General features: G+C 36.1%; 1 protein-coding gene across 1 annotated transcript in view; it reads left to right on the top strand.

Moving 5' to 3' along the window:
• rnf213b (ring finger protein 213b) overlaps positions 1-18,227 on the top strand; it is a 122,975-nt gene that overhangs the window by 63,807 nt on the left and 40,941 nt on the right. Inside the window, exons 34-46 of the mRNA XM_028818325.2 lie at positions 1,887-2,022; positions 5,229-5,417; positions 5,505-5,638; positions 7,569-7,744; positions 8,282-8,470; positions 10,780-10,967; positions 11,669-11,789; positions 12,065-12,165; positions 13,559-13,741; positions 13,962-14,104; positions 16,622-16,721; positions 16,841-16,952; positions 17,876-18,062. Of these exons, the coding sequence (XP_028674158.2) occupies positions 1,887-2,022; positions 5,229-5,417; positions 5,505-5,638; positions 7,569-7,744; positions 8,282-8,470; positions 10,780-10,967; positions 11,669-11,789; positions 12,065-12,165; positions 13,559-13,741; positions 13,962-14,104; positions 16,622-16,721; positions 16,841-16,952; positions 17,876-18,062 (1,959 nt within the window). The remainder of the gene's footprint in view (positions 1-1,886; positions 2,023-5,228; positions 5,418-5,504; positions 5,639-7,568; positions 7,745-8,281; positions 8,471-10,779; positions 10,968-11,668; positions 11,790-12,064; positions 12,166-13,558; positions 13,742-13,961; positions 14,105-16,621; positions 16,722-16,840; positions 16,953-17,875; positions 18,063-18,227) is intronic.

Here is an 18,227-nt window from a genome sequence, read left to right as displayed (position 1 = left end):
AATGAAAGTTGTTCTTTTACGCAAGTCATGACGACACCATAATTACTCACGTCTGTAGCATAACATGAATAGTTGTAATAAAAGGGTGGGGATCCTTAGAACTGTGAAAATGTCAATGACCATCTACATCAAATTTCTTGTTTTTGAATGTAGTGAGAAATCAAACAGAATGACACCCTTTATTAGCTAACTACAAAGATTACAATATGCAAGCCTTCGAGGCAACTCAGAAGAAGGGGCCCGAGTTGCCTCAAAAGCTTGCATATTGTAATCTTTTTAGTTAGCCAATAAAAGGTGTCATTTCGATTGACATCTCACTACATTCATAATGGCTAACACAGTACAATACCCTTGTTTTTGAATAAAATAGGCCAATGAGAAGCAATGGTTAAATGCCTTGTGCTTGCACTACAACACTATTTTGTGCATTGATGTTTATTTTTGCACAATAGGAGGCTCTGCCCCCTGCTCGCTTCGCTGGCCCACTCCCGGGTTTGTTTTACCGGATATACAATGGGAATTGTTACATATGCATTATTTTCAATTTTACTTTAATTTAGCACATGATGTCTGTCTGCCAAAAGCATTCCAACAACTGCTTGGTTAGATGTCCGTGAACTTGTTTTAAATGTTGTCTCACTGCCTTGTCTTGCAGGACATCAAATTGCAATCTCTTGGCACCAAGTCTCATGTTTAAGGTCCCCGTGAGATGCTCCGTGGCCAATCTCTTTCATCTTGCGGGTCTTTAAAGTGTCTTCCGAGAATATCACGTCTCGTCTCCCTTCCACCAAGATTTTTTTTTATAATAGAGAGAAAGTATTACAATCACAAAGGGATATTCAAGACATAGATAAAATTCTGGATGAAAAATTGCAAAAATATAATATGCTAAATACAAAGTTCACTTTCCATTGGATTAGCTCTCCATGATGTATTTTTTACACTGCTTCACTGCCTGCGCATAAATTCTCTTACCATCTAGAAATTATTCCAATTTATTAATATGAAAGTGTGCTCCACAATTTTCTTTTTGGCATGAATGAAAAGTAGCTCCTCTGTTTCCGAATATGGACAATTTCCAGAGATTTTTTTAACAGCTGTCCTTGTAAAACTAACAAAATTTCTCATAATGATTAATCTGGCCATAGACTTTCACATCAGTCTCAGCACTGCTTTTTTGTGGCTGTAGTGAATTTCCCCTTGGGATTAATAAAGTATCTATCTATCTATCTATCTATCTATCTATCTATCTATCTATCTATCTATCTATCTATCTATCTATCTATCTATCTATCTATCTATCTATCTATCTATCTATCTATCTATCTATCTATCTATCTATCTATCTAGTGATATTTTTCATAGTGTAATTTGTTCAAGAAACTATTATAACTCTTATGACAGAAACAGACAGATCAATCTGTCAGAGAATTGTTAACTCTAGGTTTGCTTTGACATGTCCTCAACCAGGCTTTTTATCTGTAACTTCCTGAGCATGCCTATATTTGTGAAAGGGGTGCTTGTATTTTATATACTGTGTAGATTTCTTATTAGATATAATTTGTTTAATTAAATTTCAATATTTGTTACTTGGTAAATTCCTGCACAAAAAATCAACATTTTGTAAATATATGTTTATTATTTGTTATTATAAAATAATCTCTCATTAAAGTTTCATTAATAAACCACTCTGTGGCCTGAGTAGATGCACTGGATGCCATTTGTGTTTGAATTTCAGTCTATAATTTATTGCATATAGATCCATTGTTTAGTATGTCAACATGGCCTGTAAAGAAAACAAAAGATTGCAGAAATATCTAAAAAAAAAAAGATAAATAGTTGGAAATGCAATATATTCTTAATTGTATTGATTTTCCCCACTTCAGATGAATTTGTGGTCCTTCTGACAAGTACTCTGTATACGATGCTTGCACAGCGGGATGAAATTGTTCCCTATCCAGCAGATTGGGTTTATAGAGAAGCCATGAAGCTCCACGCCTTGCAAGAAGGTGGCACTCTCAGGTACTTTGGAAAATATAGCTGCTTTCTGAGTTATGTGCAAGAATGGCTAAAGTGTTTTTTAAAATTATTAATGTTATATTTCAGTTTGTGAGTTGTGTCTTTTGGAGTTTTGGTTGTTTTTGTTAGCTGTTAATATTTGCTGTCAAATGCCCTGAAGAGATTAATCTAACACAAGCAGGAGTAAAAAGAAAAAAGAAGCCTGTGATAAATTAGAAAAAAGTGCAGCAAACTGATATAGCTCCCTTTACCTGCCAGTATGTACAAATACTCTCAGCTGTTTAGGTGTTGTTTTTTTATGTTTCATTTTGTAACATTGTATTTTTTTACTTTTATTTTTGTAACATTTTTTTTTTCTTTTTCATATACGAAATATAGGGAAAGTATTGTAATCATTCAAAAATTCGACCTCCAGATTGTGATGAATCTCAACATTTTAGACCGATTTACTTTCTTGTAGGGAAAGTATTGCAATTGTTCAAAAATTTGATTTTGAGGTTTTAAAGAATCTTGACCTTTTAGACCTCCCTGAGTCTGAAGGTACCATTTTTGGATTTATGTCTGTGGGTCTGTCTGTGTGTGTGTGTGTGTGTATGTAAACACGATAACTTGAGTACACTTTCAGTTAGGTCAACCAAATTTTGCATACAAGTATTAAGTGCAAAACATAGATTTCTACCAACTTTTGAGCTATTTCCGCTAACCGGCAGTGGTACTTTTTTATTCATGCAGCTGCAGAGTACGATTTATTCAACTTTACTTTTATAATATTTGTTCAATATATTATTAAGTTGATTTGATGTTGATGGTTCTTTAATATATATAAAAATATAATCATTGTCTTGTGGTTTAATCCTCAAATATCCATCCCCATATCTGAGTATACGAGAAAGTCTAAGGGAGACCACTCCCGATTTTTTTTTACTTGGCTTATTAGTGTTAATAAATTATGTTGGTACCCCTCTTGTATCAAAATTATGTAAGGGAAGAGCAGACTTTTGCCTAAGGTGCGTTCTGTGCCCTATAAACCTTTAGACCTCTGTTTTTAAATTCACTTTATTTTTTATTTAACACTGAGTGTGTTTACATGCACACACAAAACCAGGGTAAGATGAGTAACCCAGTTAAGGCAGAAATCTGGTTTCTTAAAAATCCCTGGTTTACAAGTGTTAGTCCACTTATGGAGTTCTCCTTTAGCAAAACACTTCAATGTCATTAAACTATGCAAAAAAGAGTGAAACGTCCTCTTCAGCAGCCATGAATCCGAAAACAAGCATGGAGCTGAGCCTCTTGAGCAGTTTGGCAAACATTACTTTTAAAAGTAACATAGTTAGATTAATCATTACTTAGAAAAAAGTCACTAAATATGTTATATTGATGATTATTATAAAATGTAATATGTTACATATGTTATATAGATAATTATTGTAAAATGTAATATGTTACAAGCAGTACATTCTTTTGTATGAAAAGCTGCACAATTCACTGGCCTGCATTTGTTATTAAACCCTAAGCCCATACATGAACCTTCATGGAACTGAGCAGAAACACAGCAAAATGTGATAATTTTCTTGTGAGTTATAAATAAGTTATTTCTTAATATGCTGTGAAGTAAATCACATCTGCCCCCTTTTTAGGTCCCCGAAATGAGCCACCGTTTCAACATATCTATGGCAAATTGCTTGATGAAAAGTAAACTGACACTTTATTTATAGGTTTCTGTTACTAGATAGTATGCAGCACACTCTTTGCTCGGCTGTGCGACTGACCCTGCAAAGAACTGGCGTACCTATACGTATGCTTCTTGTCTTACATCCAGTGCTTCTGGGATAATAAAAATAACGTAGACTTTTTTCTTTAATGAAATTAGTATGGCATTAAGCTACTTGTTACTTTAAAAAGTAATCAGACTACGTAACTCACATTATTTTTAATGAGTTACCCCAACACTGCCCCGGAGATTTTACTGCTGAGCTTAGCACTGTAAGTTCAACTCATCAAAATAAATTTAGTGATTTCTGAAATGCTGAGACAGATTATTTCAGCCAGGAGAAAGAATAATGAGATTTCCCAAGCATTTGCCTCAGGAATTTTTCTTTGTGGACGTTTCCATCACTCCCTACCTGTGCTTGCTGGATGTGTAAGCGAACCTAACACATGCACAGGCTAAGAAATGCTTAAGTGTAACCTGGTTAAGGGTTTACATGGACACATAACTGGATCACTTCTGAAGAAATCTACATGTCCTAATCTAGTTTCTCAGAGACCAATATTCTGGTTTCTCTAACTGGAATAAGAGTATACACGGCATTTTTCAAAACTTGGTTTTTGTGAACAACCATGTTATTAAAGGACATGTAAATGCACTCACTGTTCATAGACACAGAGTAATATACATTTCTTATAAATATATTTTACAAATGTAAGCAATTTATAATACAAAATAAAATATTGTGCATATCTTCAATGTGTGTGTGTACAGTATATGTATATAACACAGCTTAAAATGCCCAAAATCAATTAATTCAAATTAGATGCCGTGAATGGCAAAACTGGGCACAAGGAAGAGGAGAGGATGATGGAACATCGCAAGGTCCACTTGTACACACTATAGGGACAATTTGGAATGAGTAATCAACAAAACCTGCATCTACAGTTTAGATTTGTTAAGTTTTGACTTGATTGTATGGAATGTTATATGTTTTTAATACATTCGATAAAAGATCAAAAAAAGAAACAAAACCTGTATTTCTTCTGGAGTATTCAGATAAAACCAACATTTCCAGGTCAGGATTTGAACTTAGGATATCTACATCTAGATCTACATCTCTATATGTGTGTGTATGTGTACAGATACAGTATGTATATGTGAGAGGGAACGAAAAAGACATATTTCATGCAAGAGGTTACTGTAATAAAATGTAAAACCGAGTAAGCTAAGCTAAGCAAATCTGTCAGTGATTGAGGGCGAGTAAAATATATTGCTTATCCTGATATATTGTATTCAGTTTTAGGCTGGAAAGAAAGTACAATGAATCTGAGAGTAGTGAAAAAAAAAAAACCCTAATTGAGCTTGCTTGCTACTTTTACAACTTTATAAAAATATTTTTCAAGACTTTTTCATAGTCATATTTCATAGCTCTAACACTGAGATAGACATTACTTTTTCTTTTTGATCTGAAAATGATTTTTTTCAATCTCCGTTACAGGAATACACTTTGGCGTTACCTTCAAGATGTGTTGAGCCAGCTGCTTGCTCGTATTGTGGAATTCCTGGACCAGGACTCAAACCTCAACTTACTTTGCGGATCCACTCTCAACAGGGGCCTTACAAAGTTGTGGATTGATATCTTTGGTGATCCACAAATTTTGAAACTGGCATATCATTCCACCACAGAGTGAGTTTTTCATTTAGAGCAACTTCCAACTGTCATTTAATTAGTGGTACATTAGTACAGTCCTCAGCAATTTTTTGTTTGTTTCAGACAAGGACACCAAGAAGTTCTTGTGCAGTCTCACCTCAAGGTGGGACACCAGGAACAAGACTGTGCTGCTCCTTTCAGCTGGTTGATCTTCCAAAACTGCCATGCTCTCTGGGAGGAATCAGAGTACCTTCCAGGTATTGGATGCATTTATGAACTTAGCCTTGTTGTACTAAATGAACTTCTCTGTTATGCTCTAAATATCTAAACTGCATTGCTGTGAAAGCTGTACTATAAATATAAATATGCATTGTTCAAAACCTGTCGTAGTGGTTAACATGATTTTTAAAAATAACCTATGTGATACCTGGCATTACCACAGTTCTGGGTTTTAATTCTAGCCTAGCCACTAGCTGTGTGGAGCTTCCACATTTTCCCTCTGATCATTTAGGCTTTCTCTTCATCCTAAGGTTTCCTCCAATGTCTGAAAGAGCTCAGGTTAATTGGAGAGGCTAAATTGGTCTTATATAAGTGATTCTTATTTTGTACATGAGTATGCCCTGTGGGAGTAAGCTCTGGTATGGACTGGTGCACTGTCTATGGCTGTTTCATCTCTTGAATCTAATGGTGCCAGGATAGAACACCTGTCCATTACTGGACCCATTTTAACACCAGTTCGCCTAACCTGCATGTCATGTGAAATGTGGAAGGAGTTTTAGCCCAGTATGACTCCAAATGCAGATACCAAAGTGATGAGCAAAATAAAAATGCAATGTTATACATTCAGAGCTCTTTTATTTGTGCAAAAATCAATAAAACAGGAGATATGTGACCAAAGTTAAAGTGCTAATTATACAACCTCAAATTCAAATTGCTTTAAAAACTGTTGATTTTTGACTAAACAGAACCAATCCATAAGGCCAGGACTGTTTATTCCTAAACACTGTTTCATTTTCTAGACTGTTACTTCTAAGATTCTCATTTGTGAACGAATGAGGTAAAATATATGGAGCTATTACGTTAAAATAGATGTATTTATATAGTATATATACACCTAGCAGGCCTTTGTACATTTCTGTTACTTTTTATATTTGTAAATTTGCTTAGCCATTCTGATCATATGATTAAGTAAGTAGTAACCATTGCATATGTGTGCACTTTTCTGGTATTGCTTTATATTTATAAGCACTTTGACTCTGTCCTTAAAGAAAAGAGTAAAGGCAAGAAAATAAGCTGAATTGAGTTGAATTTCACAAGAATGCCAGAAAATGAAGTTTAGTGCAAAATAAAATGCACAAAGGATTGATTATATATGACAAAAAGTGAGAAATTGAGGACTAGAGGACCCTGGTGAAATTAATCGTAAAACATTCTAAGTTATGTTTAACATTCACTAAACCACATGAGCAGCTTGTCAGTGTTGAAATAGAGTGAAGCACTGAATTTGTAAAATAAATAAATAAATAAATAAAAATCTACCATCTTGGTCCAGAATGTGTGTTGTATTATCAAGACTTTCATTTACCAGCTTCAGTAACATCTTAATTGGCTGACACTTATTAAACAGATTTTTGCACATGGTCTGGAACAATTGATTGATATACTTTAATGTTAATGTATCAATCACAATTCATATGCAATGCACAAAACAAGAATGTTTTATGTCTGTTTGGAGAACTAAACACCTGAGAGTGTGAAGCATACAAAGGGAACAATATCCCGTAACAAAATTATCACAGCCGGGGTTTCAGCCACTATTTGTGGGTTGTTCTCATTTCATCGTCTTTACTGTATATAATTAAAACACATTAGGCATGGAAAGATATGTATCTTGTTTCTTTAACACTGGTTAGTTGTGTTCAGAAAAAAACGGTATTTACCAGAAAGCACCACAATGCAATATTTCAGTATTTTGATAAACCCAAAGAATACTATATTGACAAAAACTAAGCCTGTCTCATGTGCTTTGTTGAAACACAGAACTAGCTTGCTACCTGGTCATCAACATGTATGGAAATTACTCTTGTTTTGCTGACTTTCTAGAAGACTGCTGTTTCATCTTATCTCTAGGATTTACCATTGGACACATTTCTTCCAGTGAAAGTTAATGATTTTATCTTTAAACAGATACTGAAGAGAATGAGAAAGAAAAAATACCTCGCTTTGTATCCCGCTTTCACAATAGCCGACTAGGCAAATGTATTAAAAAACTGGAACCAGAGGAGCAGCATGATTTTGGACAGCGATATCTGAGAGACTTTGTTCTACTCACAATGAAGATATCTTCCACAAAAGAACTAGAGGTAAGAGAAGACTACCAGAATAACAAATTAGGAAGATCATGCAGATTGCTAGTAATTTAATTAAATTGTGTAATAAAAGCAAAATGTAATGTCTTAAAGGCACTCCTCTTTCATTTCCACTGGTATACTCGAGTATGTGATTCACCATTCAGCTGAAAGAATTCTTCCAGATCTACTTGAGAATTCTGAATGCCTGAATTTGGTCCCCATACAGTCTCCTCTGCTCAAGACTGGTTTAAATTTCTGAGCATGTCAGATTACGACATTTTTCTTATGTCCCATGATGCTTGGATGTCTTGTAGTGTGTTGACTAGAACTGCTCACAATACTCCAGATACAGTCTCATTAGAGCATTATATATTCTGAACAGAATGTCTATCAATATTCATTATTGAACAGTTTTTATGATGTAACCTAACATTTTTTTTTGCCTTTTTCATTGCTTCTGCACATTACTTGGAGGATGAGATTTAGGCAAATCTCTCTTGTTTTTTTTATTTTAGTTTTAGTTGTTCTAATTCAGTTTTGTTTCCATAGTTGTTTACTGCAGTACTAGCATCCTGGGTATGTGATCTCCAGCAAGATTTTAAGGTCTCAGATCCTGATCTTTCACCAGCTTGGATTCTAGCTACAGCAGATTATTACCGTCCTCGACTGACCAACCTCACCCAGCTTTTGAGGATCGATTCCAGATGTCTTGATGTAAAAGTATGGAATACAGAGAAGGTGAGGCTGTTTGAGAAAGAGTTTAGTCATTTGTTTAGATCAGTTATAACATTCAGACAAAATGGTGCAAACATCAGGGGTGGGGGGGGGGCGACTTGTTTTCAATCCCATCTTTTGTAAAAATTGATCTCTTTGTATGTAATGATTACAATAAAATTAATAAATAAAAAATAAAAATAAAAAATGGTGCAAACAATCCTAAAATCTGACTTTCCATAAGCTAAGATGATATTTTCCAATCACTGTGTAGGTGCATGTTTAAATAATTATAATCATCCCCTTGGTATGGCAGAAGTTGGTTGTACTCTCTGTCCTCTCTTTGTATTTATTTCTGTTTGTATTTTAAAACTACTTTTGAAAAATGGTTGTACATCAGAATCTTAATTCTTTCATATAGGTATGGCAAGGTGGCACTGTGTCTCAGGACCAGCAGACCTGGTCCTAGCCCTGTCACTGTCTAACTGAAGTTTACACATTCTCATGGTGACTGCCTGTTTCTTCTATGTGAATTCCAATACTCCCTTCTATTTCTCTAGGACTGGTATGAATTTGTGTGGGTATTGTGTGGTTAGTGCCATGTGATGCTATGGTCTTAGTCTGTAGCTCATACTGTCTTGAGTTTAGATTAATAGCTATAAATAATATATGGATGGCTTCTTATGGAAATAAAAGTAGAAACTGAATGAAAATAAGCATTGCACATATTATCAACTAGCTGTCCCCCACGGCTCCGCCCACATAGTAGTGAAACAGAACAGTGAGGAGGGTCCTGCCCGGCTCCCAACTCCTGAAGTCATGCTTCCCCCTCCCCTCCCCTCGGCCTGCGGCCTCTGTCTCGGATTAGCGGAAATATATCACTCCTGTAAGCAAACTATGATTGTTAGCACAATGAGAGAAGTTGCAAAATTAACTGGAATGTTCAAGCAAATTATAGAAAAAAGCCCAATCTAAATCTGTTAAGTAGTTCTCTCGTTCGCTAGCTAAGCGGAGATAAGGAATGCCCCGAAGCTGGCGCGTGAGTGAGGGAGGGAGGGCCCTGCCCCCTCCCCTCACCCCGCTGCGTCTCTCTCGGATTCGCGCAAATAAATCGGTACCGCAAGTGAACTATGATACTTAGCGTAATGAGAGAAGTCTCAAAATCAACCGGAATGTTCGAGCAAATTATAGAAAAAAAACCAGATCTCGTGAAAATCAGACAGACAGACATTGTATTTTATATATACAGAGATGATACCTGATCAAACCTATGACCAGCAGAAGGTGGTATCCTGAAATTTGTGTAATAGGTCTGCTCAGTTTGTTCATAGCCTTAACTTCCTGTTTCACTACGCAACATGTATTCAAATTGTTTTACTTGTTTGCAAAATCCCACTTTATAGTGTTGGAGACATTTGCAAAAGAATTTCCTTCTCTACTGGCGAGTATTATTCTTAAATGCAGATATTTTTTCCAGTACAGTCTCATTAAAGAACACACTTTAAGTTCTGTGCATTTTTATAAAATACAGTATTTCCGGCTAGTTATTGACAAAAAATGCAGTTGAAGATTGTGATACGGACGCTGTATAGCACCCAACTTGGCACAGACTGACACAGAGGCACGTGTAAAATCCAACAAAAGACTTTATTTTCTTCACCTGTGGGGCACGTCTTACCTGTGAACCCCACAAGCAATACACAGTCCCAAAAGCACTTTACTCAACACTCCGGTTTGACACCACCACTCCTCCTTGGCAACCTCGTCCTCTTCCTCCCGATTCTGGCCCCTGAGTGGTGGTTGCCCTTTTTTATAGCCCATCCAGAAGTGCTCCAGGTGCTTGATCACCTGTTTCTGATTGCACTTCCAGACGGGGCTGTATAGTTGTCCCGGCTGGCTCAGGGACCCATGCAGCACCCCCTGGCAGCCACCCCAGATCCCAACAGGACTGTGGAGAACTCCATCTCCTATGGAACCCTGCGGAAAACTGAGGCACCATCATCAGCCAGGGAGGCAGCCACCAAGCGTCCAGGGGGAGGTACTGAGGAGCCCATGGTTGCTCCCCCGGAACATATGTAGAAGGGGTGTCCCGGCCGGGCATGGACCCCTGCCACCCGCCACAAGATATAAATGTTTTATATACGGATAAGTACTCTATTAATTTCCTTTTCTTATCATTAAGTGAAAATGCATCTATGTACGGTAATTGTGTTTTTAGAAAATTGTCCTTAAGGTTTTTTTTTAATATCTACTGCTATTCATATAAAGTTGCAATGTCTCATGTGTAATATTAAATAATTTGATGTGTTTGTCTCTACCTAATATGTTTCTAGCATGCTGATCTCATAATTCTGAGGAAACGCATTGAAGAAATGGTGCACAGACCCATTAAAGGACTCCAAGACTGCCACTCTTTCCTACAAATTGTAGAGGGCTTCCAGCCCTGCATGGAGCCACTTTCTAGTCAAAAGTACCAGTCTATATGCAGTCCAGAGTACAGACCTATGCTGGACTTCATAAGGTGAGTAAGACACTCAGTCATCATCATCACCATTATTAATGTTCTTCTCAAAGCAGGTTCAAGGACCTAGTCTGTTCATTTCTCTGTCAGTACGATATCTGCCCTCGAGTCCATTTGTTTTGATATTGAATAACTTAGCCCTTGATTTACATTCTACCCACTTTCCTTTTAACCCTCTCACAAGTGCCAAAGTTTTTTTTTTTTTTGGACTAGAATGATGTTCAGAAGCTTTCTATTTTCATCTGCTCTTGATTTCCTTGTTTTATGATCTTGCCTGTTTATTAACTGTATTCCTCCAAATCCTGATCATTCTTTCATTGCCAGTCATTCTTTCATCTTCAACCCAAACCCCCCACTTACAATACTTAAATAGATCATCTACATTGTCCGTGTAGTTCTTTTAGTTGAGTAATATAAGCCCATCAGCAGACTCTGGGAAACATAATTAACCACATTCTAAATCAGAAGGTAAAGTCTCTCCTAAAAAAAATTACAAATCCTGAAAAAATTGATTAGCATGTCCTTTACCTTTTAAACTAATAAACCCCAGTAAAGAAAAATTGGATAATATACCATCGACTGGATGCCTCATTTACTCTTACCTGGACGAAATATCAAAAGGTTACCAATAAAAAGTAGACACTCCGATCTTAATGAGGTGATATAAGTTCATGTGATATTAAGTCTCTGTTTCTTTACAGGAGGGGTTGGCAGGGTATCCTGATGGTGGCATCCTTTATTGAGCAAGTGGTACTGAACGTGTGTGATGTGGATCAGCGCCAACTAGAGATAGTGGTTAAGCACTGTTTTCTGCTACTGAAGGTGAGCTTTTCCATGTATTTTCAAAATGTAGGTGTTGTACTTCAGATTTGCCAGAATAGAATTTAATTGCTGAATAATTCTTCTTGCCTTTGGGTGACATGGGAGAATATGGAATATAATAAACCACAACAGTGGCAAAGACGGTTTAACTGCTCATGCAGACACTATGCTTTCCTCAAGCTTTTTAAGATTACTAAGTATATGTAGTTTGAATATTTATACTTTGCTGTGTTAATAAATATTATTTCCTTATTCCCTTTTTGATTTGTTCTTAGTTTATACAGACCTTTCCCAATATGAGGATGAAAGAATCTTTAGAGACCATCATGCGGGTCCTGAATTCTTATAATGATGAATCAACTCGTCTTGACTTTAGGTGAGATCTTATTAATAGCGTATGGCCTTGACAATTCTGTTGCAATATTTGGTACTTTATTTGCCGAGAGAGAACAGTGACAAATGTTTGCATTACTGAAAAGGCTGGGCTTTAAAATGATCATCGCTTAATGTGATACTCAGTGGACTGCATATTAAGCTTTAGTGTCTAAAGTGTAATCTTAGAAACATAAAATCCAAATTCTGTGCCATATGTGAAGTATGAAAAGCCTTAGCCAGTTCATTGTACCTGTGTAGTCACATTCTGGGACAATTTATTTGGGTTCCAACCACAAGCAGAGGTGAAGTGTTTTTGAATTGCAATTAAATTATTTGTGTTAACATTACAAAATAAAGCATTGTATATGTGGATCAAATTACAGATACATCACCTTTCTGAATAAAGTAAAACATCTCTGAAGTGCATGCTGTAGCCATACTGACACTTTATTGGATTAGTGGCAAATCTCAATTCCCTTTTCCATGGGTCTTCAACACTATCACAGAAGATTTTCTGGTTATGTCAAATGTAATAACACATTATACAGTTCCCAGTACTATCTTATATTCAAATGTCTATGTGTGGAAGTGTGTGTATCTGTCTGTCTGGCACCGGAAGTACAAGGCTACACTGTACATGAAGCTCATAGAAAGTGACTCTGTCACCAAAGTGAAACTACCGCTGCTAATAAACAAGCGAGGTAAGCACATCGGCAAAACAAAACCTCAGAGGGCAGAAAAACTCACTTAGCTGCTGATAGTGAATGGAGGCGAGCAAATCAGCACAACGAAACCGACAAGGAGCCGCTAATACACAACCAATGTGATTGGTTGATTGATTGATTGATTGAAGTGCCAGAATCCATGGTTTTTAGGAGCCCAGGCTTTTTACAGTTTGGGCTTACACAGCTAGTTATTATATAAAGGTCAATGAACAAATGAAGACCGGCCAATCATAATGCTTCTCTTTTATGTCACCTGACTCCAACCCCAGTTGCCTGTTTGTTACTCAACCCTCTGACAGGGAGCAATCTGTGGTTGTACTACTTGTTGTTTTTATAAAATGTAAGTGTGAAAAAAGCTAACAGTAAAATATTTTTTAAGGCCATGAAGTTCTTAATGCAACTTTTTATTTCACTTATCATGTCTTTTTTTAATATTTTTGGGGTATTAGTATGTGTGGTTTGCATTTTTCAAATACACAGATAACATGCTCACTATGCAGTAATACTGTAGCTTGCATTTTATTTGGCTGTTGGGAAACATTTCTGAATAACTTATATTTCGAAATAAGCCTATGGTTATTTTTACTGTTCATTTAAATTGTAGAGTTCATCCTTTTTTTGTAGTTGTTAAAGACAAAGGTACTCACTGAACTATTTTATTTTTTCTAGATATGGTTCCAGCAAATGCCCCGTGTGTATCAAGGCCATCTCTGAACCTGTTGCTTTACACTGTCATCATATTTTCTGCCTGCAATGTCTTCAAAAATCCCTGTCAGCAGGCAGGAAGTACTGTCCTGTGTGCAAGATGAATGTACCTGATGAATTCATTCCTGCTGTTTCAGTTAAGCTGAGGCAAGACAATTCCTCCCTAAGATTTTCATGTATAAGACGTCTGGATGATCAAGTAGGAGGGGGCAGCAACAGCCTGTTTTAGAAGGACTTTTCATGTTGTAGAAATCTATGCTGTATGTACAGGAAACAAAAGAAAGAGGTTTAAATCTAACAGTTACAGTTTTTCTTTGCATTGTTTTTTTTTTTTACTGAAATTCATTTTCTTTTTATTTGTCTGCAGTGAGAGTCTGAGACAACACAATGTACTTCGCCAATGCTGTAACTCTTTTTTCCTGGAAGTTGTGTCACGCTTCTGTCTTTGGGAGGGCAGTGTACCTGAGGAAGGTGTGGTGGAACTGCTCCTGACACTTGTTTTGGCTCAAGGTTGGTGTGACATCAGATTATACCCAAAAAAAAAAAAATTCTGAGATTATTGTGGGATACATCTAAAGAAAGGGCTTCATTAAGAGTTCATTTTGAAAAAAATTAGAAGAATCAGAAAACTAAAGTAAGATGAACAACCAAAAAAAAAATCACTTGTGAGCTAAATGCAGTCATTCCATTAGAATTAGAATAGCGAGCATGATTGTAATTCTGAAGTTATAACTGAAAGCACATATTGTAGCTACCAATTTTTTTCATAAATTATGTACCATAAATGTCATCTTTGTTGGTCTAGTCACAGTCTTAATGGTCTTTTAATGGATGTTAAACTCAAAGTGCTTTTGCATTAGGGAGCTGTAAACTCCCTCTGGTGGTTCAAGAGACGTTTATAAGGCAGCCTTGAGCATGGGAAGGAGCAGAAAGCAGCCAACATCAAAAGAAGAGTTACGTCAAGTCCTGCAAGAAGGTTGGAAGCATTTACCACAGAACTACTGGAAAACAATTACACAGGAGTGTACCAAAGTGAAATGCTATAGTCTTACACTCTAAGGGAGACCACATAAAACACTGAGTTCTTTACGTAAATCAAGACCATCTTTTTACTTTGATGTTTATTTGTAATTATTCTAATGTTTTATAGTGTTTCACAAGCCAACAAACACTGATTGAATGGATAACTAGCATAAATATAATTTTCTTGTCTGGCTTTCTTTCAAATAAAAGGAAAACATTTATGTTTTTCTTGGTTAGCAGAGGATGTCTTGCAGCTCTCTGATAAAGTCCATTTTCTCCAGTGGCTTTCTGATTGAGAAGTCATGAACATTGGACTTTGCTAAGGCAAGAGAAGCATGCCATCATTTGGGTATTTTTTAGGATCCTTTGTGACTTCTGGATGATTTTGTGATGTACCCTTAGAGTAATTTTGAAAGGCTGGCCATTCCACTCTTCCAATGGGAGTTTGTGGCTTTAAATGTGGATTTCCACAGCCTTAGAACTGGCCTTTCAGCCTTCCAGAGTAACAGACATCCACAACTGCTTTTTTTCCCAATTTCTTCAGGAATTTCCTTTAATCGTTAACATGTTCATTTAGATCAGGGGTCCTTAATCACGGTCCTGGAGGGCCGCAGTGGCTGCAGATTTGTGCTCCAACCCAGTTGCTTAATAAGAAGCACTGATTGCTCAAGTAACACTTCTGCATCACTTTAGTTGTCTCACTCGTTAAGATTTTGAACCCTTATTGCATATTTTAGTCTTAAACAGCGGTATTCTTGGTTTTTAATTGCTCCTAATTAGCAGTAACATGCAAATGACAAAAGAGACCAGCATTTCTCCATTTAGCTTGTTACCATTTACACCTGTGTGTATTTATCATGCACTATTGGGTTTAATTAAATACTTGGAAGGAAAGTGAAGGACTGAGAATTACTCCTCCATTTTAGCCTTCAAATCATTTGGATGATATCCTTAGAAAGGGGAAGAAAATCTAGGATATGAGAATGACCTGACATAGCAGCGTTAAAGCACTAACAAGCCATGAAATTAAATTATTGGCAAAAATTGCTTTGTAATTAAGTAACCGGGTTAGAACAAAAACCTGCAGCCACTGCGGCCCTCCAAGACTGTGATTGAGGACTCCTGATTTAGATGAATAAAACATCCTATTGGACAAATAGTTTAGCAAGTGGCAGAGATTTTGAGAAGTATTTTGTTTATGGAATTGACAGGAGAACATTGTTAGCATGTCATTGTACTGGCATTTTGTATTTTTCACCAGATTTCCATAACAAACCCAAACTCAAAGTCAAAATGAAACACTATTCAAACAAGTAATATTTTCCCTATTAGTTTGTTTTTCTTTTTTGCTCAATTACTCTCACAAAGGTCTCTTACAAAAGTAGTTCTTTTGTTTGATGAACACACTGACACTTTATAGTACAGTCTTGCCAATGTCACATGTAATATGCCAATGTGTCTCATCTCCTCACTGCATTATGTCAGCACCCATGATGTTAACCTTAGAAAATGTCAGTACCCATAGACTATTGATCAAAGGGGGTGACAATGTGAAATTGGAATGATAACAAATAAAAATGAATAACATATCAGTGCAACACAAAATGTCAAAAAAAAAAAGAATTATTACTGCATTCCTGATAGACTGCGGACTGCTTGACTCTCATATTAATGGTCAAAATATAAGATGTTTACTTTCAAGCCTGACTGTTTTCAATCAGCTGACTATAATTGTCATTTTAATTTGATTGATTTAACTAGGAGAGATTAAGTTTATACCGTGCTATTTGATGCTGCATACCTTTGTTTGTTGCATAAATGGTTTAAGTTAAAAAGTGCTACTTGTTCATGAATATTAGATTTCGGCTGAAGAACTGAGACCATTGTGAAAACAAATGAAGTGAATGGCCTTTCATTGAACTTTCTATTGACTATGCCTTTTCAAACAGCTTAAATGTATTATAAAGTAGCTTATCAAGTTAATTTTGTTGTGTTTATTTACAGGAACAGCCTACCAAACACGAGATCTTACTCCTTTTCTGGAGTGTGTGGACAGCAGTCCTGTAATCCGTTCAGTTTTGCCAAAGCTGCTCCTACAGTGCAGGTATTCCACACCTGATAATTCATCTTGGAGATTGTTCCATACAAATGAATTATGCATGACGTTCGTGTAAAGTTGTACTTGTGTTGAGCTTCACCATCTTATTATGCACATCTTTTCAGTTTTGCACAAGTGAAGCCACATCTAGAACGATATTTACAGGACCTGCAAGAGAACATCTTTGACAAAGAAGATCTGACAGATCTCTACCTGTTGTTTATCAACTGCTTCCAGGTGATGGGATTGAAACGTTATTCACACACTTAAAAAGTGGTATTGTATAAAAAGTAATGCCTTGTCAGAACATCTTTCTATATTAGTATCTAAGATATAGATAACAAATTCCTTCAAAAAATGATTGTGGACCTATCACAAATGATACGCTATGTTTAATGAAATAACAGAAATGATTTAAAAATCTACATTTCAGTCTGCTGTTACATTTTAGCAGTATTAAAGCAAATGTTTGATATTTCATTGTAATGATCCCCAGATAAAACAAGTAATTGATTTAACAGATAAGAGAGGAAAAATGTGGAAAGCTTTTTCAGGCTCTACTTAAAATCAGTTGTAATTGCTGGTAGCTGTGTACTTTTATTGGCTGTAAATGTTGCAGGAGATGCCCTCAGTCTGATTTGCTACTTTCTCTGTGATTTTTAATAACTATGACCCCAAAAATCATGAAACATACATGACGTGATTCATGACAGCCAATGTTCTTTTGCCTATAAAATGTTAAAGGCAATCTTTATGTTTCATGATTTCTGTACATTATCACTAAAACACATTCATCAGTGAAATAACGAACAATGTAACACTCCGTAAAGCACCAGCTCTGACATTTAATAGTCAGTTAAGTAACATTCATTGATTAAGTAATCAGCTAATTAGCTTGTTATTTGATGGGACAGACTCTTTACAGTGAATCTTGATTTGTTTTTATAGCTCTGCAGTTTTAGCACAAGAATATTTCTTTTAACGCTCAGCACAGCAATTTCCTAGTAAAACAAATTTATGTAAATGTATCAGTACAGTGGATGTACTGGAAAGGATTCTAACTGATACACATTACCAAACTTCCTAATCAACCCTGTTAGTTACTCAATAACTCTAAATATAACACACTTAAAATCTTTAATTGATCTCTTTCATTCCAGGACTCTGCCTATAGCTGTGGGATGTATTCTGATATACAGCAAAATATATGCTTCTTAAGCAGGATAACACGCAGACAAGTCCTCGTGTGCCAAGAAGATCCCACTGAATTCTTGCAGAATGTGGCACATTTACGAATTTGCCTAGACACTGCAGCAGTGTTTCTTCACAAAGCCCTGACATCCACAAGTAAGCTGAAGAAATGCACATTATGTATTTGCTTGAGATTATCAGGTTGTCCTAAAAAGAAGATGAATACATCTTCTAAAATGAATACATCTGGTCCTTCATAACACATTGATAAACACATTACTCATGAATTGAGTTGTAAGAAATCAGCACACATTATTGGAT

Source organism: Erpetoichthys calabaricus, chromosome 14, assembly GCF_900747795.2.
Source record: "Erpetoichthys calabaricus chromosome 14, fErpCal1.3, whole genome shotgun sequence".
Classification (NCBI taxonomy): domain Eukaryota; kingdom Metazoa; phylum Chordata; class Cladistia; order Polypteriformes; family Polypteridae; genus Erpetoichthys; species Erpetoichthys calabaricus.
The sequence above is the reverse complement of the archived record's forward strand: the minus strand, read 5'-3'. Positions and strand labels throughout refer to the sequence as shown.